We start from the raw sequence: 27,151 nt of genomic DNA on the forward strand, positions 1-27,151 counted from the left end.
AAAAGTGCTTGAGAGCTTATTGTGTACCAGCTTAAAAATAATTTCAGAAAATTACTTTTGTTATATTGCTGTTTTTGCTGCATTATGATCAACTAAGGCATAAAGAAGCTTGCAAGAACGGAATTTGTAGAAAAAAAACCACAAGAAACACAAGGAAATCCATTCTAGAAATATACAGATAAAAAGCTTCCAGCAAATCATAATAAACAGAAAAGGGAGAGATTCTTTCATGAAAATGCTTATCATCAATGAAATAATGATGAAGCATTGCTTGAATATTAGTGCATTCCTTAAAACCAATTTGACTATTTCAAACTATTGCTAAACTCTCAAACTGTGCCCAAGTAAACAACAGACAAACACAACAGCACAAACACATTCAAGAATGGGAAAACACAACACGGACATGTACTTCTGTGTGTTGGCCTTACCTTCAGTAACATACCAGTGTACTAATGCAGAAAAGCTAACCAGGATTTCAATGGGCATCAGACTGTCCACAAGTAAATAATAGAAGACTTCCTCATCAGAAGACTGTATAGAAAAATGGACATTTGTTCATTCACTTGCACTGAATGCTGTCCACCTGGCCTTATACAAAGTAGGACTAAGATTTTGGATATGGTGACTTTAGGTATGGTATGGGAAGTAAGTGATTAATTGTCATTACTTCCTCCAAATTTCAGACATGTCATTTAAGCCCAGAGCCTCATGCTGCATGTAAAATAGTGTTCAGTTAAGAGATAAAACAAAACAGAACTTTTTTTTGCATGAAAATATATCTACTTTTATATTATACTGTCATATGTACCTAAATGCAGTACTTTTACTTGCCAAACAATATTTAACAGAAGATCAAAAATTTTGGGTTTTGCTGCAACTTTCTGATTCTAATTAATTACAGAAAGCTTAAAAGAAATAATTACTCTTTGAATTTGTAGATAGGAGTGATCCTCCCTTACAAAGGGGTGTTTCTCCAACAAATCTCTATGAGGACAACATCTTTCTCTCTTAACTTTAATACATTATTCCTATGCCAATGTTAGAAACTATAGAATGGTTATATTGTTCCTAGTAATTCTTCAAAATCTAATGGTGAATGAGCTTCTTTCTTCAGAACTATTACAGAACAGCTCTTCCTGGATATTCCAGAGTTATATAAATCCATATTTTTTGAATATTTATCTTTCTATTGTAATATTAAAATATTCTTTTGTAAGCACGATACAGAATTTACCTAATACTGTAAACATATCATCTCTTTCGATGTTAGAAATTAAAATGGTTTTACAGCAAAGGGTTAGGGGTTTTTTTTTGGCACAAGTGCACACAGGCTTACAAGTCTTAATGCTGATTATGGCTTACAAAAGTATATCGTGCAGTCATTAGGAAAATTTCTTGTGATGTGATTACAGAGAGGTGGGAAATTGCAGGTGTACTGCAATTATGGAGCATTAATCCATGTAGTTAACCTTCTCAGTACAGGATATTACATGAACCTCACGCCTGGAGTTTACATTTCTGTAGTCTACAATTACACTTCATACACTATAAAATAGGAGCTGGGACAGGATATTCAAGCATGTTGAATAACCTTCTGATAATATGAACTAATGGCAGGTTTAGAGAAATTCCATTATTCGAATGTAACTAGAGAGTATTTCTAAATCCCCGCAGCAGGATGCTGTAAATAGCAAAAGGACTTAGCATTTACAGAGAAAATGGAGTGTTATGCTAAACAGACTCACAGTTTGGGTTTTAGGTAACAGGGGAAGATGAAGGAGAATTGAAGAGCAGATTCTGTAGCTGGATCATCACTAATAACAATTTAGACACCAAATTGTTAAAAGGTAGTTTTAGATCAAAATAAAGAGTGGTTGGAGATCTGCTTCACTATAATTTTTCTTTACATAAGCCATTTTTTGTTATTGTGCAGTAGCATTCCACAGCAATTTTCCTTTTCTTGAACACTTATATATAATGCTACATATTTGCTTGCAAACATACATTTGTATTGAATACAGTAATCTTAATGCATTATTATTTTTCAGTAATAGCAGTTCTATATTCTCTTCCAATATCCTTTAGGATTATATGTATTATCTAATTATGTAAGAATTTGAAAAAAAAAAAGCACAATACAGTCATTTACCTTAAAACATGTCTTCTGATAATTATAAGCATATGTATTTGGCTTGTGGAAAACATACAGCCTCCTAAGAACAATATAAAATTGAAATATAAGATATATTTGACTGTAAGAAAATCAGCAGAAATTACATAATTTAGGTAAATGCCTATTTCATAGCACAAAACATTAATTTTACTTTCACAAGTCAGACTCACAGCTATTTCTCAAAAATGGTTCAACATTTTTGGTTATAATTAAGGTGAATAAAATTAATCTCCAGAGAAAGCAGCAGAAATTAATTCATATATTTGCTGCATTTCTACACTTTTCCATTGGAGGTCAGCCCACTAATTTGTTTATTTTCAACCTGTACATGGTAACATGCTAATATTACTCTAAAACTTCCATACCCACATAAAAATTACTGTAATGAAGTTTTATACAAAGTATAACTGAAAGATTGATTTTTTATCTATTTCATTAGTGGTATTTTTAACCCTGTGCTGTTTGCAGACCTTCAGAAAGCTATATAGTTCCTGACTACATTTTTTTTTAAATTTTGATTTCACCAAGGGAGACATAAATGGCTTCAGCTTTAACAGAGGATGGAATCAGATCTGAATCAATGCTGTGGTCACTCAGAAACTTCACCGGAATCCTGATCTACTGCTGCATACCAATTCTTACAATGACTAAAATTTTCCTCACTTCTCAAAGTTGATACGGACTAGGAATATTCTTATTTTCAGTTTATCTGAGAGGTAGGCATGACAGAGAAGGAAAAGTTTTCAACTGAACAGACATAAAATCAAAATCTTAGATGCCTTATTTCTTCTGAGGGATAAATTCTTCAAAGGTCAATGAAGATGCTCTGTTAACAGCTACTTTATCAGTTGACTGTGAAAATAAACTCTCATTCATTTAGAGATAAGAAACTGACAAATGCTTTTTGCCTTAATTAATATTAATATTGGTCTACAAAAGGTCAACAGTACTTTAGCATTTAGTTAATAAGGTAGAAAGTTCATATTTCATATTCTCTGTATGTGACCAAGACTTTTAAAGGAAATTAAATTGCTTGTGATGCTTTTTGTTTTTTTTCTGAATGCCCTATCTTCCTGGACCTAGGACTACCTAAAAGTAGCACAGAAATCTTAACAAGGCCTAAGGTGATCTATGACTTTTTATTCCTAAAGTTCCTGTACTGCTGGCTGGTATAAAACTTATACATTCTCCTTCAGAGAGTGAATAGAGTTTAAACACTTATTTATGAAAATAGAAGCTCCATAAAGAAATCTCAGTCACACATTCAAACAAGAAAATAGCTGGGTGAATTTTCTCTGATAAAATTATTTCCCTCAGCAGTCTTATATTCTCTAAAGGATATGTTTTGTGCCAGGCTCCTTAAACCTGAAAGAGAGAAGCTGAAGATATGATGCTACAAGTACGCTAGCTTTTTTATGTTTTCAGAGGCATAAATGCCTTGGAATTATAGTGAAAAGGGAGTGATACAAAACATCTAGTTGATCAAGCAAAGTTATGCTGATGGCAACAGATTTCAGCAACTTTTTTTTTCCCTTAGAATTGTGTTGTCTTGATACAGATTGTGCCTGCCCAGTACCTCATGGGTGGTAAAAGCACCCAATGGCCACAACACTCCATGACCTACAATCTTCCACCCCCGCTGCACTCTGACAGCTGCTTTATAGAGCTGGTGGTTGTGTCCTTCACTGTATTCTGGAGCACACCCCCAAGGCACAGAGCAGGGCTGCAGCCACAAACTCACTGTCAACAGGGACGGTATGTCTGGTCGGAAGAGCAGCCTTGAAGCCACCCTGAAAGGCAGGATAGCTATACAAAGAAGACCTGTTATGAAGATGCAATTTTTATACAGCCATGTTTTGAATTTTACCACTGTTATACAGTATATTGTATGGAATAAAACCCAAACCCTCTATTCCTTACTGGAAACAAACACAGAAATCTTCAAAGGTAATCCAGGTTTCCTTGGAAACTGAAATCTTTTCTGATGCTGTTTCATCCTTTGATTTAGTGCCTGTCTGGCTCTTCATATCCGTATCAGCTCTTTCTGACGTTTGTTTTGTATCTAAACTGATATTGTCATGTTCTTCTGCAAAGATAAAAAGATACACAGAGCCAATACAGTGACAATATGCAATTTAAAGTAGTATCATTCTTAAAAATTATCCTAAAATTACAAGAAAATTATCCATACATCAGTTTTTATGCATACAGTTGAAAACTTAAAGCTATCCCACTAACCTAAAGAACTCAAATGGTGACTGAAGCAACTCTATACAGAAATGTAGGGTTTGAATCTGCAACTGCTTAAGTAGCCTGCCTCAATAAACTGCCACATATTGAACTATGCCCTGCAATCTTCAATAACAACTTGTTAGGTATACATACATATGATTTCTGCAAACCTAAATTCATCACCATAAAGAAAAATACATCCCCTTGCCTAAAGCGTCTATTCAGTAAAAGGCTAATGAGGCAGTATTTTACAACCCACAGAAAAAAATCCAGAGAAATTTGGAGGACACAAAGGCTTAGCCTTGCTTCTGGTACTTAGTACCCCTATGATGCTCTTCACACAAATCAGTCTAACTACTTCTAAACATAAACAGATTTGAACTAAATCACATCAGAAAATCAGAATTAAGGTCAGAATCAGACCAAAATATAAACATGTAGCCAGGTTTTGCAATCACTCAATAACTTTTTGTGTTGTAATGTAAGTTTCTCTACATTTATTCTCTGAGATTCATATAAGTAGTAACTGAAAATGTTTGACCTAGCCCAAAAAGAAGTTTTGAGATAGCTCAGCAGGTGAGAATAGAAGAACTGAACAGCTATTAATTTAGAATGCTTGCTAAGGAAAAAAGATGAGGTAATATTCAAACATAAGGTATAACAAATGAGAAAGCTATTAGAAACATGCATAATTTATATTTAAATGTGCTTTGTAATATTTCATTATCACCAATACACACAGAACTAATTTGTGGCTCTAAATTAGTTTGCACCTATTTTTCAAGAACTGAAAGAAATGCAATATAAGGAAAGGCACCAAAGGCCTTTTTCCTTTCCTTCAACTATAGAAAAACTACCTGAAAGTTGAAAAATCTAGACTTTCTCTTCAATTTAAGTTAGCATGGGTGTTAGGATTCTAGTAAAACAACGACAGTGCTCTTATTTTTAAGAGCCTCTTATTTTTCTGACCAAATCCTTCAAACATTCAAAGTAATTTAAAGAATGCGGTACTCATTTTGAAAAAAATTTGAATACTCTTCACACAGTGATGTAAAACACATTTCAAAGGAACACACATTAAAATGAAAGCTGATTTTTTGTTCTTTTTTGCCATTTTTCAAGAAAAAGAAAGAAAATACTAAAATTCACAGTTCTTAAAAAAGAGCTCTCTGTACAAAATCCACCATATTTTTCTGAAGAGTAACTTATGAGAAGTGTTTGAATGTTTTTGAACAAGAAAACTAAAGATTTTACATAATAATATATACTATTACCAGTTCTTTGAAATATTTTCCTGTAAAACCAACACCCATAAATTAGTAAGACTGCTGATATATGTACATGAGGATTACCACCGACAGCAAACAACATAGGAATGGTAAAACTCTGACTATAAACTTAATACACACTTACCTTTACTGAGTACCTCTGCATTTTGCTGCAACAAGGGACTGGTTTCCTATACAGTGAAAAAACAAAACAGGGAAAAGTAATGTTGGTGATTATAATCTTGCATTATTTTGTCAGAGAAAATACCTGATTTTGGGGCAGTCCTTCCAGAAACAGAGAAACAAGCTGGCAAGTTATCATCATGGGTTTGGGCTGTGTTTTTAACTGAAAAATAAAAGTAGCATATTTCATCATAATACCTACATACATATCAGCAACATACAGATTGATGTTTTTCTAGAGAAGTACATGTCATCTGCAATGTGAGATAAAAGGTGTTTCATATACCACTTCACTATTAAAACAATGTTCTTTGATATTACTGGTTTTTGACAATAAAGTAAGTTTTATTCTAAGAAATAATATTCATATTCTACAACCAATTCCAATTTTTCTGTTTCCATTCTTGAAAAATATATAGAGGACTCCTTTTCCAACAAGAATTTCTTGCTGTGTCAGTAACAGTATACAACTAGCATCCTTGATTACAATAGCATCTTTTGTTTTCTATCACTGTATAAATAAAAAGTAGCCTCTTGTTTTAATGCTTTTGGCAAGCAACTTTATCCTGGTCAATGCTAGCTCCTAGCTAGAATTGCTGAACTAACATGAATGCAATATAGCTGATGACACTTGAAGTTCAAATGAAGTTAGCCAGCCTTTCAGAAAGTTCAGTCATTAAATTTACAAATACTGGTCCTAGTCTTTGAGAGATTAAAATCTTTGATTTAAAAATGTGTGCCTAGTCATCCTTCTTTCAGATTGCCCTCTTGTCTGCAATATAACATACACTGAGAGAGTTACTTCCACCACTTTTTCTTCTTTTCTTTTGTGAGGTTGGGCAGGAGAAAGAGATTGCACAGTTTCCAGTTTACTTCCTATTTCAACGTGATACTATTGATGGTGTAAGACAACATGATGGCTTAGTTGGACTAGCTTTGCCTCTGAAAAGACAAATATTAAAGCCTAAAAAAGCTATTACAAACAAACTTGCAAGCTTTCTTTCATCCCAGGTCTCCCTTTACCTAGATTTGTCACTCTTCTCCTCACCCAAACTCCTCATTTATGCCCTCATATATCTTCACACGTGTTAAAGGTGCTGATGCTGAAGCTGGTAGCACTGACCTGGCCAGCAGCTGGACATACATAGTAATTTTCTGTTCTGCATTTCAAAGAAGAGCTGTGGGAGCTGTGCTGAGTTAGAGCTTTTATACTTCTTCAGTACAATCAAGAAATATATTTTGAGGGGCAAACAGACATAATTCAGACTGTCTGAGTTAGACTGGATGGCAGTTCACAACAGTACCTCAATCTTGCACAAGGTGATTGTGCTGGAAATCCAGGTCTGCCTCAACCCTCCTATTACAGACTACCCTGCATACACTATATGAAGGGACCTGCACATGCTTCCTTAGAGGAAAACCTTAGGGCTTCCTACTTTAATTTCTAGCTCCAGTATAAGTCTTCCGGCAGCATTTTAAAGAATCGCTATGGGCCCAGGACATGGGAACAGGCTCAGGAATCTCACCTCTGGCAAAATTTTAGGTGTTTGATATTCTCTGAATTAACAAAGGAAAGAGCTGAGCAAATAAACACAGATTTAAGAGTCTCTATCCCAAAGCTGGAAGTGGCAAATAATTTAATACACATAATTTAACTGTAATATTGTTTATTATGGAAATTTGGAAGTCCCATTTTTGCACAGCCCAAACCTGAAATTCCATTCCAAGTCTGTTATGGGCTTTTGTTTGTTTTTTTTTTTTAAGGTTAATGAGTCAAAGCTGGGGACAGATCTAAAATTAAGAGCAATTAAGAGAAAAATTAAGACACTGCTGAAATTTTTAACTTGGGTAAGGTTTTAGTAATGGAAATATATTGCGTTTTACAGTTATTTTTAAGATTAATTTATTGTTTTTCTATGAGCTGAAAAGGACACATCTTGCAAATATCCATGTACTTCGGCTCCTGTTTGCAGAATTCTGTACACACAACTGTTCAGAACAAGTGATCACTTATGATGTCCGATTGACAGTCATGTCTCAGCATATGAGTCTGAAAAATCACATGGACTATCTCCTCCCTTTAAACTGTGACTTCAGAAGTACTCATGCACAGAGTTGTCATATTTCTCCATGTGAGCCTACAACTTTTAATATTCCGATGTTGCCAAATTTCTTGTGGGAGTAACAGGACTTACCAAACAGATACATGTCAGTTGTACAATTTATCAAGTTTCTTCTCAGAAATCCTGGGCATTTGCAAAGTATAAAAAGTATGAGATCTACTGTGTAAGCCTTGGAGACTGCAACATCTGTACAACAAGTCTAGCACTTTCTGACCAATATACTGCTCATAGACAGTACACATGATCCACGCTTCTAGTATGGACATGAGGTAGCTTAATATAGAGCTACTTTGTCAGTACTAACAGTTGGCAGCAGGAAAGCCTGGGAAGATACAGAAAATCCTCAAAAATGGCATCAACAGAATTTCCAGTAAAGAAGGAGAATGTGCCCTGGAAAATCTGGATGCTTAGTAACTTCATGCAGTCTGAGCTGTGAAGCCAGTCTAACAGCCACAGCTGTGTAGAGACTCCCATAGGCTCATTTACTCAGCTTTTGGAGCACAAACATAACACAGTCAAAGCTGTCTGCTTTTTCAATGGTACAGGATGTGTTCATCTACCTAATCTTCACTGACTTGGAGACAACTGGAGTGTCAAGAAAGTTCTCATTCTTTTATATTCTTGCCTCATGTACAGTGCCTAAGATATTGGCACAGAAATAGAAAATAAAGGCCTTTTTCCTCCTTAATGAACACTCATTGCCTGAAAAGTCAGCTCTGCTGCCACAGTATCTTATAAGGAAATAAATTAGAAAAGACTTAGATCCAGCTATGAACATGGAATGAATGATGCACAGTTAGATTCTGGGAGAAGTACTTCCTTCAGTGAATGGCAAATCTGAATGAAAATTCCATAGATAACTTAAAAATTTAATTTATCATCTCTTATGTTTCATAATCATTAATGCATAATTGTAAAAATGGTAGTTCATAAATTTATAGATATCTTGTTACAGTCAAGAATTCCTTCATATTTTTCAACTTCCTAAATTAATTATATTTTAATTTTATTCAAATCTGCCAAATTATAGGTTTTAAAATTTATCTTATATTTTTATAAAAACAGTAGCCTTTTCTATTACACAAATGATGTATGGCAAAACTTAGCACACCAGTTTTTCTGTGAAAAACAGAAGTCTTCTTAAAAAAATAAGCTCTCTGAATAAAACTGTGGATGAAGGAGTAAAGTTTCAGGTACTCTATTTTTAAGATAAAAAATCCATTTCAATTCCTTCAAAATAACAAAGATGACCAAAATATTTCCTAAGATCTAAACCTGTATTTAATTTCGAGGTTCGATGCTGACCTGAGAGTTATATCATCAAAGAGTTTGGCTTCTGCAGTCGTATGGACAGTCTTTGTTTGTTCCTCAGTCACTGTGTTCACTAAATGGAATATCAGTTCTCATTTTAGCTGTGATGTGAGAATAGGTAACAGAGGTGGGTTTTGAAAAAAGGAAATGTTGCAAAAGAACAAATACCTGCAAAGCTGTGCACAAACTGAGATATAGAAATAGTTTAAAAATACTGGATTACCAATGTGGCACCTCTTTTATTCAGTCTCTAATGTTGAAGCTGCCCAATATGTATGTGCAAGTAGATAACTGGGCCCATCAAAGTGTCTCTATACTACAAATGTCTAAATTCCTCTTCTCAAATCCCTCTTCTAATTCATGTGCCTCATATGCCACGTGTAATTTTTCCCTGAAAAAAATAAACATGGAATTTCCATTTTATGCAGGGTGAAGTAATTTTCAAAATGATAAAATTTGTAAGGAAAATAGATTTGTTTTATTTCCTACCTAGCTCTCCTAGTGACTCAATACCAATTCATAGCACTTATGAAATACAACACAAGAAGGATTGGAGAGAAAAGAAGAAAAAGTTTGTTATGACACAACAGTCAGTAACATTTATGGGGAACATGAAAAGAGCACACAACAGAGCATGCAAATTAAATGAAATGGTATCAGTTGCACACAAGAAGATAATGGACTGACTGAATTAAAAAACATGAAGGAAACATGAACATTAAAGGACAAGTTTTTTGTATTGTGTCACCGGGCGAGAGTGGAGACTCTAACACTTTTGTGCTAGAAATTAGCATTGCCAGAGAGCTTGACACTGAAGAAGCCACAAAGAGAAATCTGAGTGTTCTGCCTAAGATGTATGAACATAGCAATCAGGTCAGTCTATTAAAATATCTAGTAGCCATTGCACATACTGATGGTAGACAAATTCTGATTTTCTTGCCTTGCATTTCTTCAAAAAGAACACAGAGAGCTTTATTCTCAATGGAATTGGAGATAACTTCTATTAAAAAATTCATCCAGATGAAAAATATTCAAGTAGGCTTCTGAATGGCAGATCTACAAGGAGACATCTATCTGCTCCAGGATAATCTTTTTCTTAGAAGTGTTTGACAAAATTACTGTTGCAGAAATCTGCAAGACTGTGCAATTTATATATGATGACTGTTTTGGTTTTTTCCTGGCCACAAAATACTTTCACATGTATTTCAAAGCATGCTACGCTTATAAATCACTTAACTTCCTATTGAACAAGAATAAAAGAGAGCCTCTCCATATAAGAATTTGGCTCTACGTTATGGAGTTTTTTAACAAAAAATTAACAAAATGCATTTTCTTAAGAACAGTGATTCAAGATCAATTCAACTTCCAAAATTAGATATTGTAAAATATTTTTCCCTAATGCAAATCCAAATGCTTCCAGGACTGTAAAATCAGTGAATGGGAAAGTCAGAGCATAAAAAAAAGCAACTTTGAAAAATTCAGTAATGAAGCATTTCTATTTTTATCATGAATACTTTGAGTACATGAGGGATAATGGCATGTCTTTCAACTTCATATTTTTCAAAGAAGGTATATCCAGCTCCTAGAATTTTATCTTTCATGTATCACTCGTCTCTGTTTCTGTGACAACAGACCTTAGGAACAGTGAATCAGATATTCAGTAGTGTTACTTCGTGCAGTTTACATTAGAGCAAATTGAAATATGCCAATTTAAACTTGTCGAGCATCTGGAATAGCAGCTGACTGAATTTCAATCAGCTTAAAGCATAGAACTGCTGTATCCCAAAGATTTACCAAATCTGTATCAAAGGTTTTAAAGCAGATGTCTCCTGACTAGTAATCACACAGTTTAAAATGGAGAAAAAGTTATTCCCATTCAGTATATTGCAATACAAAGTTCTAAAAATTAGCAATAATAAAGTGAATTTGGGATATCAAAGTTTCTCTTACAGTGCTTGCTTTCTTAATCACTAATTGACTTGTTTTTAAAACGTATATATTATTATATCAAGTTTAAAAACTACAGAAAGCAAACTCTTCCTTTATGAATTTGCCACAGGTATCCACATAATTTTGTTATGAAAAGATTTAATATGCGTAAAAAAGAAGATTGTCCTCCCTAACCCTACCCCTAATCCTCCTTTGGTCAAAAAACATTTTCTTTTCTAATCTGTAAAAATGAAGTTCTCCTTGCATACTTTAGCTATTAATAGGCATAGCATTTTTCAACTGAGGTTTAAATTGAGGCGAAAGTAAAGTTCATGTACAAGTCAATTAGCTGTTCATAACTTCTTACATTTCATGTCTGAATCAGATTTCCCTCTGCCTACATCACATTCATGTCTTCTTCCAACCATTTCAGTTTTATCAGTGACTCTCACATATTTTCATACTCGCCCTTGTTTCTCCTTGACTGCATGTCCTACTGCGATAGATCAGCCTTCTAAGACACTCTTGGACTAGTGGAAAAAAACTAAGGGATGTTTCACACTCCTTTGATGCTTCCAGCACATAAACCTCTTTTAATTTGCAACTAGCCAAATCTACATTTGTACACCTAGAGACTGAAGTAATGAAAACAATAATTATTATATGCTATAAGATGCTACTTTGGTTTAGGGTGATTTTATGAAGCTTGTATTTCTAATTGTCTGTTTTGTTTATGTCGGATATAAAGTTTTGCACTTTTAAGATTGGTTCACAGAGTGAAGGGGGGGGAAGAAGAAGCATGTAGTTTGTAGAAATTGCACTTGTTGGTTTGCATTCTTTCTTTTGGCGTGTGTTTGCATCACAGACAGTGAGAAAGAACTTTATTTTGCTTTTAGGTTTTTTTGCTAGCTGAAGCAGAGACGGATTTTGGACTGTAGGTTGTTGGGTTTTTTGGAACTCTTCAAACTTGTTTTGGACTGAAAATTTAGAAAAAATTTTGGAAGCTCACACTGTGTCCCACTGAGGCCGGGGACGCAGCAAGTTCCAGAGCAGGAGAGACTGATAAGAGACTGAGCAAGCTGAGCTACAGCCAACAAAAAGGACTTTCTGAAATTGCCATCTCTTCAGAACAGCAAGAGATTCCATTGTTCAATATTACTCATTTTTTTCATATTTTTGAATACTTTGTTTGTTAAATAAACAGGTATTTTCACTTCTCTCCAAGGAAATCTTTCCCAAACCGGTGGGGAGGATGGGCCGCTTGAATTTGTTTTCTAGAGGTACCTCATTTCAGAAGTTTTCTTCCAAACTTGTCCCAAACCAAAACATACTTACAGCTCCTTTTTCCCCTGCTGCTTTTTGTAATGATTTTTATACAATGCCATTATTGAAAATACTTTTAAAGGTAAAGTACTACTGAAGTACTAATTAGGCTATTATTTATAAAATGCACACAAAATACTGGAGAGCTAAATATATCACAGAATCACAGGTCATAGATATATTCTATTGTAAAGCATTCTTCTTCACTGCAGAATTGCCTTATTTTAAAATCATTAAATCCACTAATGCCAACCACACATGTACATTATCTAAACACACAGTATACATATAGATCTGAAATATAAAAATGGTATAAGTGCAAAGGAAATATAAATAGACACTCCAAAAATTACATAGAAAATTACCTCCCATTAATTAAAAAATTTAAAGCCAAAAGAGAAATGCTATCAAATGGTCTTCTGAGTAGTGTTTGCTGCAGTCAGCATGAAATTGAAGAGATGCTGGCACCGCCACATTGAGTTTCTTTGTACGTATTGAGCAAATGAAATAACTTCAGTGGAGCTCTGCTTGTTCCTTTTTAAGTGAGTATTTAAGTATTTATTTCTCTATGTTGCCAACTATTTCCCTATATGAAACATTTTTTCATGAAATATATTGCTCAGAAAGTCTTTGAAAGTATCATTTTTTCTATGTTAAGCATGCAAGATTTAAATATTAGAAGGAACATTTAGTTAAAGATTTATCTAAAAGCAGACTATGGTAGCATATACACATTCCATTTAAAAACAGAAACAACAACAACAAAAAAAGTATTACAAAAATCAGTAATTACAACTTTCCAAAGTCATCCTGGTAATCTTTCATTAAACTTAGGTAAGACTAATCTTATCTATCTTGGAAAATTACAGTGGAGACTTCTACCTAGTAACTAGCATTGACTTGGGTGGTTTGAGCCAACTTGTAGTCAGTGCTGCATCCAGGGAACCTGTTTAGAGGAATGTCATTCCCTCACAGAGTTGCATAGGAAGCCTGAGGGTCCAAATCATAGCTGAGGATTCCTTTAGAATGCAGAACTTCTGAAATCTAAGAGCAGGCCAACGGAGCAGTGAAGCCTTACCTCTTTTTCCAGATCTACCCAGAACTCCTTCCATTCAGTCCTAAATGAGGATGCCATTTAAAGGCATGTGTTAATAAAGTTTACATTTTTCTAGTCACATGCCTAGGTACATCTTGCTCTGCAGTCAAAATAAACTATTCATAATATAAGTAATATTTATTTAAAATACTGCAGACTATCTTTTTAAGATATTCCCATCAAAAGGATTTTAAAGAGCAAAATCAAGACAGTGTTAGCAATAGAACTTTTATAATGTGAGGGAAAATCATAAAAAATAAAGTTGAAGAAAAGGTACTAAGAAAGATTTCCCACCCAATACACATCTTTATAACTAAGAAGTGGAAAGGGTAGGGAAGTTAGTTAAATAGGAAAGGAAAAAGCTTTCTGAAATGCCTTTGAAAACATATATTTCAGTATTAAATAGTTCTTATGTTTTATTTCCCTCTCCTTTGTAATATAAAACTAGGTCAAGTTTAAAAAATAGAAATACTATTACCTGAGAGTAATCTTCTGCATTTGAGTGTCTCCCATTTTGATTCATATCCCCATTACTGTCACTTTCATTTTCATCAGTTTCAGTAACAGAAGCGAGATGGGATATAGAATGAAATCCTTTTTTGAGGGTAGACTGTGGAAAGTGGCTAAATAATAAAAGAGAATGCAAACACTTTAATTGATACATTTTCTTTCAAATGACAGTCTTCATAACTATTCTTAACAGAATTTTGTCAAAATACTTTGTGTCTCCTTTATTTTGAAAGATTCCTAGGGCAGCACAGAATCCATATCTTCATATATTTTTTGTCATTACTGGCTTGGCACTAACACAAACCTATGACAGAAAGACCTCTTAACTAACCCTCAAAAAAACCAGCTGAAAACTAGATGATAATGCCAGAAGTGAATAAATTACTATGGCCCCTAGACAAGAAAAAAATACTACTTTAATGGAGGAAAGGCAAAAAATTAAAATGTTTTGTGTTTTTTCCCTCAAAATGGGTCTCCATAGCTACCAGACCCCTAAAACACAGGATAACCAAGGAAACCTGTGCAGACCTATTCTGGTACTAGCAAAAGAAAGCTCTGTTGCTGACTTCACTGGAGGCAGGAGTAAAAACTGAAGGAAATAGAAGTAACTCTTTGCTCGTAAGTGAAGAACAAGACCAAAATAATTTTGCATACATGCTAATTAGACTTAAGTGTGTAATTCTGCTATTACAGCAATAAAGAACAAATTAAAATCCAAGCATCTAGCTCCCTTTCTAAGGACTGAGATAATGAAAAATCAAGGTCTTTTGCAGCAACAGTCAAATTATCTTGCCTTTTAGTGTTTCAAAATAATTTATTAGTCGAAAAGGAAGATATTAAAAACTTTCAATCCCAATCGTGTATCTAAGTCCCTTATCTTATTTACGCAGCTATATTATTTGAATGCAATGTTAATACCTGCTATATATTTTTGGCTGCTACCTGTAAATTAAATCACAAAGATTAAAGTAGCAAATTATCATGGAAACTTAGCATATGAAATAAACTATCATTCCCCAAATGGGGTAAGTTGACCATGAAGCAATCTATCAAATATGAAAAAAATATAAAATCTGTTAAAGTGCAATACTTCAACATCTTCATTATCAAATCTCTCATTACTTTGATAGCCTGTTAATTGCTTAGAGCATTATATTTCTACTCCTACTGTTTGAAAAAAAATAGTAATTTAAGTACTTTTAACTAACAAAATGCAGCTGTATCAGCAAAACAATTACATTTCCAGAATACTCCAAGGGGTCATGTTATCCATGGACAAATGCTGCTGTTCAGAATAAAGACAAAAACCTAACTGGTTAATTATCAGTCCATCCAATCATGATGATCAAAATGTAGAACCTGCCACATATGTAAATTAGTCAGTTTATTTAGAGATGTACTCAACAAAAGGTGTACACACCCTAGGAAAATACACAGATCTCCAACAATTTGCAACCCATTGTTGAACTCAAGTCTCAAGAAAAGACATATTTTCTAAAATGACATAAACCTTTCAGTGTACACTGGGTACACCAAAATACATTCAATTTTTCGTGACAGAAGCTCAATCAGAATAAAAGAGACAGGATTAATAATTCTGTTGATGAATGTTTACATCATAAGCTGAAGCCTGACAGAACTGCATTATGTGATGTGTCCTAGGGAAAAAACACAGCTCTGATACATTTCATGGTAATCTTTCTTTCCTTGTCAGGGAGCAAGTATTATGCTGAGCATGGAATATTGACTAGAAGTCATGTATACAATAATTTCTGAAAGTTCTCTAAGACACCCTATATAAAGACTTTGGTTTTCACAGGTTTATAGGACTTCAAACAGTCTTTAACACAAGGCATTTATACAAAGCCGTGTTTTGACCATGAGCTTCTTCACTGCACTCTCAGTCCTGTTGTAACAATCATGAACAGAGAAAAGCCTCTTTTATTCATAATCAGTAAGTGTTCCATATCAAACTTGTGGTGCCCATGAAAATATTGACTGACTAGTCAATTATTTCCTTGTTGTATGTTAGAATTAAAAAAGACCAGTAGTTTGAGGAAAATTTTGAAATACTTCAAAGAATATTCTTATTTCTGGCAGAAGTAATCTAGCAAAAATTTTACATCTTTGGGCCCACTGGGTTGAGAATCTGGCAACGTGTCTTTACCTGGCAGCACTCCCTGTCCTCCAATGTCAGAGGCCCTGAAAAGTGTACATCTGCCTGGGGGACTGTCTGTCCTGGGTGTGACAAGTGGGGACCCTTGTGTGCATGTCCACTCCCTGGGAAACTTTCTCTGCAGTGCAGATATGAGCAGATTGGAGGGAGAAGAGCTAAGCTCGGAGATTCGCATCTCCAACAGGAGGTTGTGCTGCACTCCCAAAACAGGAGATGTTTTTAATCCACAAAGACTGGAGGGTGAACATAACTGTGTGCCTGATTAGAACCTCTTGGGATTAGCTACAGGAAGGTGTTCAGAAGTTTTTATGTGTTTTATTTGCATTTTGTAAGCTAGTATACAAACCTAGCTGTTGTATTGCCAATATTGATCCTAAATGTACAGTTCACTGATAGCTCCTTAATTACGTGACACCAAAACATTAACAGAGTTCTTTGTCCTGATGTGCTTTAGACATGATCTGAGCAGTTTTTCCCTGAGACACAAGTAAAGATAAGCCATTGCACTTTCACACTGCACTTTCACAATGCTAATGCTGAAACTATATTATATACTTACATGTCTGTTGGTATTTTGATAATATCCAATTTGTATTTAAAGAATAGGCTAGCTATCTCAACATATTTTTCAGGTTTCTCTACCACAGGCTCTGGGAAAAAAAGCAAGTTGTTAAATATTTACATTCATAAAAGTATTTAATATTATTAATGTTGAGAAATAATTTGCAGTGGGGACTCAGCACCCCTAAATAATTTCCCAAGTATCATCCCATGCATTTGAATGGAACAGAAAATACAGGGGTGGTTCTAGGTGACACATAATGAAAAAATACATGCATTACACTCTGTTCCTCAGCCTGTGAAGTATTAAATTACGCCTAACTTTTATGCAAGGTTGTCCAGGGTAGCTCAAAACAACTATGGCAGCACTTTTTGCCTTTGCTAATTTCTTCTATTTCTTAACCCAGTATACTTTGCTAGCCTCCCTGCAACACTTTCATGCTCAAGATATCTCATTTCATGCATCTACCTCCATTATGCAGTACAGACAACCCTAGAAAAAAATTACTCTAAAACCATGAGTTGATGCAGCAGGACTAGTCACACACTTTAAATTTTTAAAGGTGTTCACAAGCTTTCATGGCTCTGCATCAGAGATCTTCTGTGTTATTTTGATAATATCCCCTCTTCATTTGCTCCACTAGAGTGCTTTTTTCAACATAAATTAGGACACTTCTCAAAGCATGTAGGAAATATGGCTAAGAGGAAGTAATATAAAATTGAGTTCAATTGAAATTAAGCTAACAGATGATAAGCATGGTCCTGAAATAATTAAAATGTAATTACAAATTTATTTTGGAGGTTTTAGTAGACAAACCTTGGGGTTCAGATGTCACAACAACTTGCTTTTTCAGACGGAAAAGCTTCCAAGGAGGAGGTGGTAGTGGTTCTGGAGGTGCTACCAGAGGACAGGACCTAGTTCTAGTAATCAGGACAGGATGGCTGTGTATATGGGAAAGCCCATATTGCCTCATCTTCTCTGAAGAATCAGCCTACAAAACATGGAAGGATAACCTGACTGGGTCAGATCTTCTTTCTCCTTATATCTGTCTAACAAACAGGAACAGTATGCACACAAAGGAATCTAACAGCTTGTATAAAAAATAAAATTAATATAGTACGCCTATCCAAAAACATGCTGATTAGAATTTGATATTCAGAATAAAAACTATACTTAGAAGTGTTTACATGTATTTTATTTTTATAATAGATTCATCACTTCTTAAACTTATTTATATAACCATAACATACAAGTGAAGAGAATGAATATGCAAGAAAGCAACAGGCACAATATTTTATTTTAAATAATAATCCTTAAAAACACTTTCTGGGAGAAAATGTCCTTACTCCATGCTGAGTTTATAAAGTGGAAGAATTCTAAAATCAATTGTTATTTTAGATAACTTGTAAAAACTCTGTAGTGTATTGTTTTGAACCAACACATCATTAAAGCTAGGCTTTTTATTTGATGGGTCATTTATAAAACACATTAAAGACACTTCAGTTGACCTGTATACCAGAGACCTTAGGAACAGACTTAAGAGCAATTTTAGATGTGGACATCGAGTGGTGCTCTTCCCACTAAAATAATAATGGTCTAGTACTTAACATCACAACTGGAAGTTCTGTTACAAGATTTGTACATCCTTTTAATTTTAAAAGCACACTTTCTTTTACATGCTAAATAAATTACCAATAACTTATTTCTTTAGCATACTCATCAGCAAGTCTCTGATTGTTTCTACTAATTTTAAAATGTTCCATTGGTTCTGTATTTATGAACTCTGTAGAGAACAATGTTGTGGTTGTCATTTAGTTGAAGAGTGAGGAACAATTTAAATTAAAAAAGTCAATTAAAACATCCAAAATTGAAAAGAATTTTGAAGATGAACAGTTAGGTGTCATAAAGGAGAATTTAGCTGTTGAGTGCTCTATACACTTGTATGACTCAATTACTGATGAGTAAATTCATTTTATTTGAGCAAACTAAGACAAATACAAACCACAACAATCCAAGGGAATCCATACTAGAAAGTAAAGCTAAAAGGGATACTGCAAAAATTCATGAGGGAAATTCTAGAACAACGGCTGTCAATGACAAAATTTTCTGCAAGTTTAGGGAACAATTCTTATCCCAGTGAATTAATTTTCTAGACTTTTATTTCAATCAGTGTAGTTTTTCTCAGCCCTTGAATATAGTGGGGGTTTTATCCATAAGAAATCTTCTACACTTCTATATTTAACTTCTATCAACTTCCATTTTTCTATCAAGTCTTTACTAGTTTAGACATATAGATTCATCTGTCTCATCCTATTTGGTCCACCATACCTCTTTTTCAGTAATCTTTCTATCCCAACAGACTGTAGTCAAGTTTGAGACTCAGGGTGTTAGGTGGTAGGAAAGATACAAGCCCATGTCCCCGCTTCCACTTCACTTTTTGATGACTAGCATTACTTATTATTAGCAAAGAGACAATACAGACTGAAACCTTAGATTAAAATAAATTAAAACAATATCACAGATAACAAGCTAATCTTCAAAATTGCCTAAAATACACAGCACAATTTTAAAAAATAAAATAATGCAAGAATTAAGTGCACTAAAGCATAACACCTACAAAACATTTCTGGAAATTTCTTTACTTTATGAAGCTTACCAGTTTCCTGAGAAAGCAGCTTAAAATGTAATGATCTAATTATGATAGGTATGATTTAAATGTACAAAAAAAGAGGAAACCTAATTAATAATCAACTCAAGAAAGCTCTGGCATTATAAAATGCCTTCTGAAGACTGTGAGTGACGAAGTGGAAATTTAAGTGTTGTTTTTACCCCAGCTGCATTAAGGGCTACAGTTTTTCCAGCTGCTTTTACCAGTTACAACACTAATGACAGAAAGTGATATGATATATCTTACATAACAAGCAACATGCTGGAAAATGTATATCAGGGAATCTTAACTGTAGTCTTCAAAAAATTAAAATTCATGTTTTTCAAATAGTCCTTAAAATAATTAGACTTTCCATTTGGAAGAATCTCATCATGATACATTTTCTAGTCAACATCTAGTCTCTCCCATGAAAGTTCAGCTTCTGGGACACTGAGGAAAGTGGAGGAAAACTAAGTAAAATCAGCAGGCTTTGGAAGGAAAATGCATGTTCAGAACACAGAAGTACCAAAACACAAATTTAACTGACAGTCATCATCTAGCGACTGTTTCACTGAGCTTAATTGCATTTTTTTTTACAACATTGTTGCAACAAAATGAAACACTCTGAAAACAAATTAAGTAATGCTTTCTTGTCCTGAGAGCACAGACTCTTACCATTCGTGTTAATAAAAAAATGTCCTGTTCTAACAGATGCAGTGGTATGCAGCCAGCGTACGCCACCATTTCTGGCTCGGGTGGGGTGGGCGATTCTACGCAGAAAACATCAACATGCTTTAGAACAAGGCAAACAGTAAAAAATGTACCTGTGGCTCACACTAAATTATTGTGCTTTCTCTGCCTTATTTTTATTACTATTTTCTGTGTCTCTCACTGTTATTTTATTCAAAAGAAGAGCTCATTGTAATGCACTTTGAATAGAAGCCATGGACAGAAAAAAAATACCTCATTTAAATTGTCAACAGCATTTGGATATTTTACTTATTTTTCATAAATTGGTAACATAAAATATAATTTAAAAATATGACAGGTCAGAGGTAGCTTTAAACTTTTTTTTTTGTTTTATTTCAAATTTTAAAAATGGTAGATACTAGCATAAAGAATACAATACATGTAATCTGTGTAGATGAAGTAAAAACATTCTGATTGGTCAGTACTAGTTAAATGCTTCTCACCACTGAAAGCAAAATTTGATCTTGCCAACAAATGGATCCAAAGCCAGAGCTCTGGCCACTGCTGCCAAGGGATATGGAGATAGAGATAAGTAATTTGAAAAACATAGTGCCTGTTTACCGGGGTAGCTGCACTCACTTCTGTCAAGCAGATGAAAAAATGGAGGTAACGATGGCTGCCTCAGAAAGTATGAGGCTCTTATCCCACATACCTTATAGAACTGTTTGCCTGTAATTCTGCTATAGGCAAGGAATAGAAACAGGGGCACATTCACTTTGTTAACCCTAGAAATCTCTTGCACTAGGAACCATAAGATCATCTCCTACTCTTATCTGTGAAAGAAGCCACTGCTAACTCCTGAATCACGAAGACAAGACAAAGATGTCTGATAGTCACTTCATTCATGCTGAAGGGGAATTAAAAGTCTAAAACATAATACTTGAAATATACATCTCTGGCTTTAACAAAAAGACATCTCAAAAAGAAAGGTATTTATTCTCTCTATTTCTCTCTACTTTTCCTTAGTCTCAGAAAACTTGGAGACAAGATTTCAGTACACAGGTTGTGACATCTGTTTCTCAGCAGAATGATTTTTAGGAAAAAATTTCTTCACAGAAAGAGTTGTTAATCATTGGAACAGGCTGTCCAAGGAAGTGGTTGAGCCATCATTCCAGGAGGTATTTAAACACTATGTAGATGTGGCACTGAGGAACATGGTTTAGTGGTGGGCTTGCAGTACAGGTTAACAGCTGGATTCAGTGAACTTAGAGTTCTTTTCAAACCTAAATGACTCTCTGATTCTATCCCCATCTAACACTCCAGTAAAATTATCTGTATCTGTCATTGTTCCCTTCAGCTTAACCTCAAATACAAGATAATTGCTTCCTATGTTTAATAAATATTCAACTGGAAGTTGTACTAAGAATAGGTATTTTCTGTGAAATTAAATAAAACAAAGCTATTTGCATATAAATAGGCAAATGTCTGGAAAATATGACTTATCAGACCTAAAATCTATTTATTTAGAGGATATGCAACATTTTATTCTCAAAGTATAATATCTTTGCATCTTAAATATTCTTCCAGGAATTCAATTATCCAATTAAATATAACCTAAAGGCAAGTAAGAGTTACTTTCCAATGGATTCTTAGTTTTTCTCACTGCATGCTTGTGATTCCCATGTTAATCACAGCTCTTGTGTTAGTTGTGGGTTTCGACTTATTCAAAAGCAAGGCTATAATTAACATTAATCTCAGTCCTTACCAATATATCTGATCTGTTACAAACACAGTAATATTAGCTACGATGTCCTGCACATTTACAGAACAGTATGTGCCACAAGGCATACCAATTTCATTGCATGTGAGAACTATTTCTGAAATTATTTAATCAAATACCAGGTGGAATGTAAACTGTCATATTTAGTCCAGATGGGTTATGAAATAAAATGTCTGCAGGGCAGACAATAAAGAGCCATGAACAAATTATTAGAGCATGCAAATGATTTAACAGGCACTATTACAATACTAGCACATTATGTCAATAGCTTTAAAAATTACATATTATTTGATCTTTTTTTCACTGTAGAAAAAATGAGGACGATGTATGCAAATTATTTGGCACCAAGTGTAATGATGGTTAGTGTGGATTCGCATTTGGGGAAACTAGTTAAAACTGATAGCCTTGGTAAAATTGCATTATTAGATGAAAAATGTTATAATACACAGTACGATAAAACAGATTCATCAAAGCCTATTATTTCTATCCATCAGTGTAGATATAGGAATTTTGCAGTGCTTTGTTAAAAAATTCTGAATCCATATAGCTACTTATGTTTTGCACTTGCAGCTTTGCAAATTTGCTTACAGAGAATGAGTACTAAACAACCCAAAAAAATGCTTCAGTCCCTTTGAGAAGGGAAAGTAAGATTTTAATTGATTGATGTAAAATACATATCCAATCCAAAGAAAGGCCAGGAATTAAAATTGTTGATTTTAATAGATCTTAACAATTTTTTTATCATATGTTTTATATATGACTTGCAAAGAATTTTCTCACTCTTAATGTTTCTTTTAAATATTTATCTATCGAATAAGAGCAGATGGTGTAGTATAACTTTCCAAGCACTAATGATGGCAGATGAAGACCACAAAGGTGGGTCTGGATCTGAGGGCTGGAGAATCTCTCCTATGAAGAAGGGCTGAAAAAGTTTGTACTGTTCAGCCTGGATTGGAGAAGGCTCCATGGAGATCTTAGAGTAGCCTTCCAGTATCTAAAGAGGAGCTTACAAGAAAGCTGAAGAGAGATTCTTCAGGCCATGGAGTGATAGAACAAGGGGCAATTGTTTTCACTGACCCCTCTGAAAGCGGGCAGGCTTAGATGTAGAAAGAAAATTCTTTACTGTGAGGATGTTGAAGCACCAGAATAGGTTGCTCAGAGAAACTGTGGATGCCCCATCCCTGGATGTGTTCCAGGCCAGGTTTCATGGGGGAGCTGTGAGAACTCTGACTTAGTGGAAGGTATCCCTGCCCATGGCAGAGGGTTGAAACTAGAGGATCTTAAAGGTTGCTTCCAACCCAAGCCATTCTATGAAGACACATCAGTTGGCTTTTAATATCCTGACCATCAGGTCTTCAGCTCAGATGTTAACTTTGCATATTGGATTAGCTTTGTGTATTGGAAGTTTTGAGTTTTCAGAAGAATAACCTGTGTGTTCTTCAGAATTGACATAAATATCATAGAATGATGATATGCACTTGAAAACCAAAACATTAGGCTTCAGTCCATCTTGTAAATGAAAACTCTTGAATATGTAAAAGAAAAATAATAAGAATGTTACAGTTATGTGATATTTATCTCATTGACTCTGATGATTACAGATCTACTTGAGTTAAAAAACTTCTAAGTATAATAATAATAATCTCAGCACTTCTGTGACATAGAAAATATTGTCTTTAATTACAGCATTTGTATCAAGGCACAATGAGATTAGCAAAAAACATGGCTGATTTGTAGAACAAACTCCCAAATTCCTAGCTAGAGACCTTTCAAATGGAATAGCGTTTCCTTTCCAGCAGTTCAGGAATTATTAAGAAACTCAGTAGTTTGGAAACCTAAATAAAAGCAAGGTGGTGATTCTTTATAGGAACAAGGTGATTGAGTATCTTGTTGCATGTAGGTAAAATCTTACAAAGGGAAGACCTTGTAAAATCATGGCTCAGGCCCGGTACTTCAGCTAAGCAGAAAAGGACTACAGGAAAGAGACTCAGCTAAATTAGAGGCAGAAAAACAAGGTATGCCACCATCATGTGTTCACATCATGGTGTATGGTGGTTGGTCGAATAATGTTTGTTATGATTTAAAAGTATGTAACTGATAAAGGCCTGACCGCATAAAAAAGGCCTGTTTTTTACAGTAAAGCATCTCTCCTCTGCACCTCCCTGGGGATCCTCACCTCACAGTACCTTATCTCATATTATATCACATCATATCATATCATTTCGGTGTAAAAACTGCTCATAAAACAGGGAGATACCCTAAGTATGAAAGATTTGTTACCAGAAGAAAAAGCTGCTGAGTGGAAAAGTAAAGATTTGTATACTAAAATGGATCAGTAGGAACACATGAGTTGTCTGCCAAAACTTCCTGAAGACTGGCTGACAGATAAAGTCAGATCAAAGTCATTCAGATAAGTCCTTTATCAAAGACAAAGTTGGTTGCTTTCAGGAAGAGTTCAGACTGACCATATCAAAGGCTTGTTATTCAGCTGGATCCACACAACTGGATGAATAGAGAAACAAGTTCAATGCTTCAATGACCCTGCTACTCATACTGTGTGTGCGGGGTGCAACAGTCATTGGTCTGACTGTGCAAGTGGTTCAGAACTGCATATGTTTGTATTGGATCTGGCTGGGATTGAGCTTTCATCAGGGCAGCCCTTGTGATGCTGTTTTAGATCCATCACCAAAACACTGGGGGTAACACACCAGAATGTCAGTGACTGCTGAGCCGAGCTCACACACCAATAAATCCTCTGTTTCTCACTCCACCACCCCAGCAAGAACACTGGGGGTGGGCAAAGGGTTCAGTCCTCATTCTCTGCACCATCCCACTGTGGGGAGTGACCTGGTGAATGGGTGGTGGCTTAGCTGCCAGACATCATCAATTCACTGCAATATTATAGCCCACACAAAATCAAAAACCTGTAAGAGAAGTCTCCAAGTAAATAGCAGTCCTTCAATGTGTCATGAACAAAAAGGTCATGAATATAAAATTCAATGAATACAGAAGGTTTTGCCATTTTAAAAGTCAAATATAAATAATATCTGGGGCAGCTGAATATCTCTTTAGAAATAGTCCATATTTATCATAAAGAAGAAAAGTTTCCTTGAAATCAACAGTCAACAGGTAGAGTGAAAACTTGCAGCTGGGACAAAAGCACTTTTATCATGATGGGAATGAACCATTTTTCAAATCACTTAAAATAAAAAAAAAATTAAAAAAAAAAAAGAAAATTAGAAAATGATGCTGTATTAAGTAAAGTCACTGTTACAAAACTCTATCAGAACAATTCAAGAACTTTTTATAACTACTGCCTCTGGAGTCTGACTTTGAATCAAGACCTAGTCTGAGATGTTATTTTATGCACAACAATGGTTCTACTGTCTTGGGCCACTCTGCAGACCATGTGTCTCATAAAGCCTGCAAGATTTTCCTCTTTTGGCTACACTCTCACAACAAAAATGCATCATAATTCAGTATTATTTCAAACTTCAATTCCTTTTTTTTTTCTTTCAGTCTAATAAATTTAAAATTGCTCTGTTATCATACAGATACCTAGCTCTTACTCTTCTCCAAAAGTCTTTTTTGGTTCAAACTTTGGATAAAAGAGTTCCCTGATCAGTGTATTTGAGACCTGAATTAACAATCTTTCTAAATAACCTCTTCACAAGACACTATCTGGCTTTCACAAAAAAGCATAAACTCTGCTTTAAGTGGCAGGATAAAGATCTAAATATCATGTCTCTTTTCACATGGAAGCACTGCCTCTTTTTTCAAAATGCTCTTTCACTCCTTTTGCACAATTTCTAGAATACATATTTTAGATCCTTTTGCTTCTCTTTTGCTTTCTTTTCTCCATCACATGCTGGAGTACTAGTTAGTCACTGTACTTATATTCACATGAAACACCTCATTTTCCTATTCCACACCTCCTGCACTAAAGCAAACTACATTCCTGCAATATATTTTAAAATTTACTGCTGTTTAACTCATTTAGTGGTATGAAAGGTAGGAATTTAAATAAATATATTTGTTGATGACAAACCATAATCTTGGTTTGCTGTAGTGAAAATCTATTTAAATCACTAATTTTAATCAGGATTCAAATCAAGAAGCAGGAATACCATTTATGTAGTAAATTTCATTTTTACTTTGAAATTATTTCCCTTAGGAAGACATTCTACCTATTCTCACCTACTGATTTGCAACTGCAAATCATTGTAGTTAATAAGTAGTTTTTGCTGCTAGTCACGTGGAAATGCCACATATATCCAAACAGAAGCAAAATCAAGAGCATATAAACTTATTGTACATTTGTGAAAATCTTCTATAGTTTATGCTAATAAATTTGAAATATCTTGGTTGATTGCTTAGCTATCTGATTAGTATTTACTTGTGATTTGTTTAAAATGTATTTTCTTGAGGTTTTTCGCTTGTTTGTTTGTTTTTAGCATTAAATATAAATGCACAAAGCAAGAATTTAATTAATTTTTACGCTCTTATGAATACATTGATACAGGAATCAAATTCCCCGCTATCTATTTCCTGGACAAAGATTAAAAAAAATTTAGATTGACATCATGGAATGAATTCTAACAAACATTTCTTCCCCCACTCCTCCCCCCCCCCACCAGCTCCCCTGCCCTTCGACAAAGAAGCGTTCCTGCTTTTTCCAATTGCACTTTTGTGTATAAAGTGGATATTGAACAAATAATTACAAAAGAGGAAGGATTGCTGTTTTTTAAACACAGAACAACTGTAAAACAGTTTGCCACTAAAACAAAGTACTGAAATATACTATTTTTAATCTATGTTGAAGATTAGGTTAGAATGACTTCAGTGTGTAATGTGAGCTATAAATAACTACAATTTAACAAAAACAAAAGTAAATACAACCTCCCCCCAGTTAAGTTCAAAACGAAATTAAAGCAAAGACTTTTGCTTTACATATAACTTCTGTCTGTATTTTTATCTTCAAAACAATAGGACTTACTTTCAGTTAAGTCCTGAAGGCCTTGGGCTTTTGCCAACTTTCCTGCAGACTGAAGTCCTACCTTGCCTTTTTCTTTCTCTCCTCCTTTTATTTTCTTTCCTACTTTTTTCTGCTCTGCTTTTTCTATTAGGCAAAATAAAGATTAAATA

General features: G+C 34.5%; 1 protein-coding gene across 1 annotated transcript in view; it reads right to left on the bottom strand.

Annotated features, from left to right (window-relative positions):
• ADGB (androglobin) overlaps positions 1-27,151 on the bottom strand; it is an 87,215-nt gene that overhangs the window by 43,576 nt on the left and 16,488 nt on the right. Inside the window, exons 9-16 of the mRNA XM_059843290.1 lie at positions 20,212-20,306; positions 17,706-17,880; positions 16,887-16,977; positions 14,120-14,264; positions 5,822-5,867; positions 4,097-4,262; positions 2,153-2,216; positions 432-534 (exon numbers count right to left, since the gene is read on the bottom strand). Of these exons, the coding sequence (XP_059699273.1) occupies positions 432-534; positions 2,153-2,216; positions 4,097-4,262; positions 5,822-5,867; positions 14,120-14,264; positions 16,887-16,977; positions 17,706-17,880; positions 20,212-20,306 (885 nt within the window). The remainder of the gene's footprint in view (positions 1-431; positions 535-2,152; positions 2,217-4,096; positions 4,263-5,821; positions 5,868-14,119; positions 14,265-16,886; positions 16,978-17,705; positions 17,881-20,211; positions 20,307-27,151) is intronic.

The sequence above is a fragment of the Haemorhous mexicanus genome, chromosome 3, assembly GCF_027477595.1.
Source record: "Haemorhous mexicanus isolate bHaeMex1 chromosome 3, bHaeMex1.pri, whole genome shotgun sequence".
Classification (NCBI taxonomy): Eukaryota; Metazoa; Chordata; class Aves; order Passeriformes; family Fringillidae; genus Haemorhous; species Haemorhous mexicanus.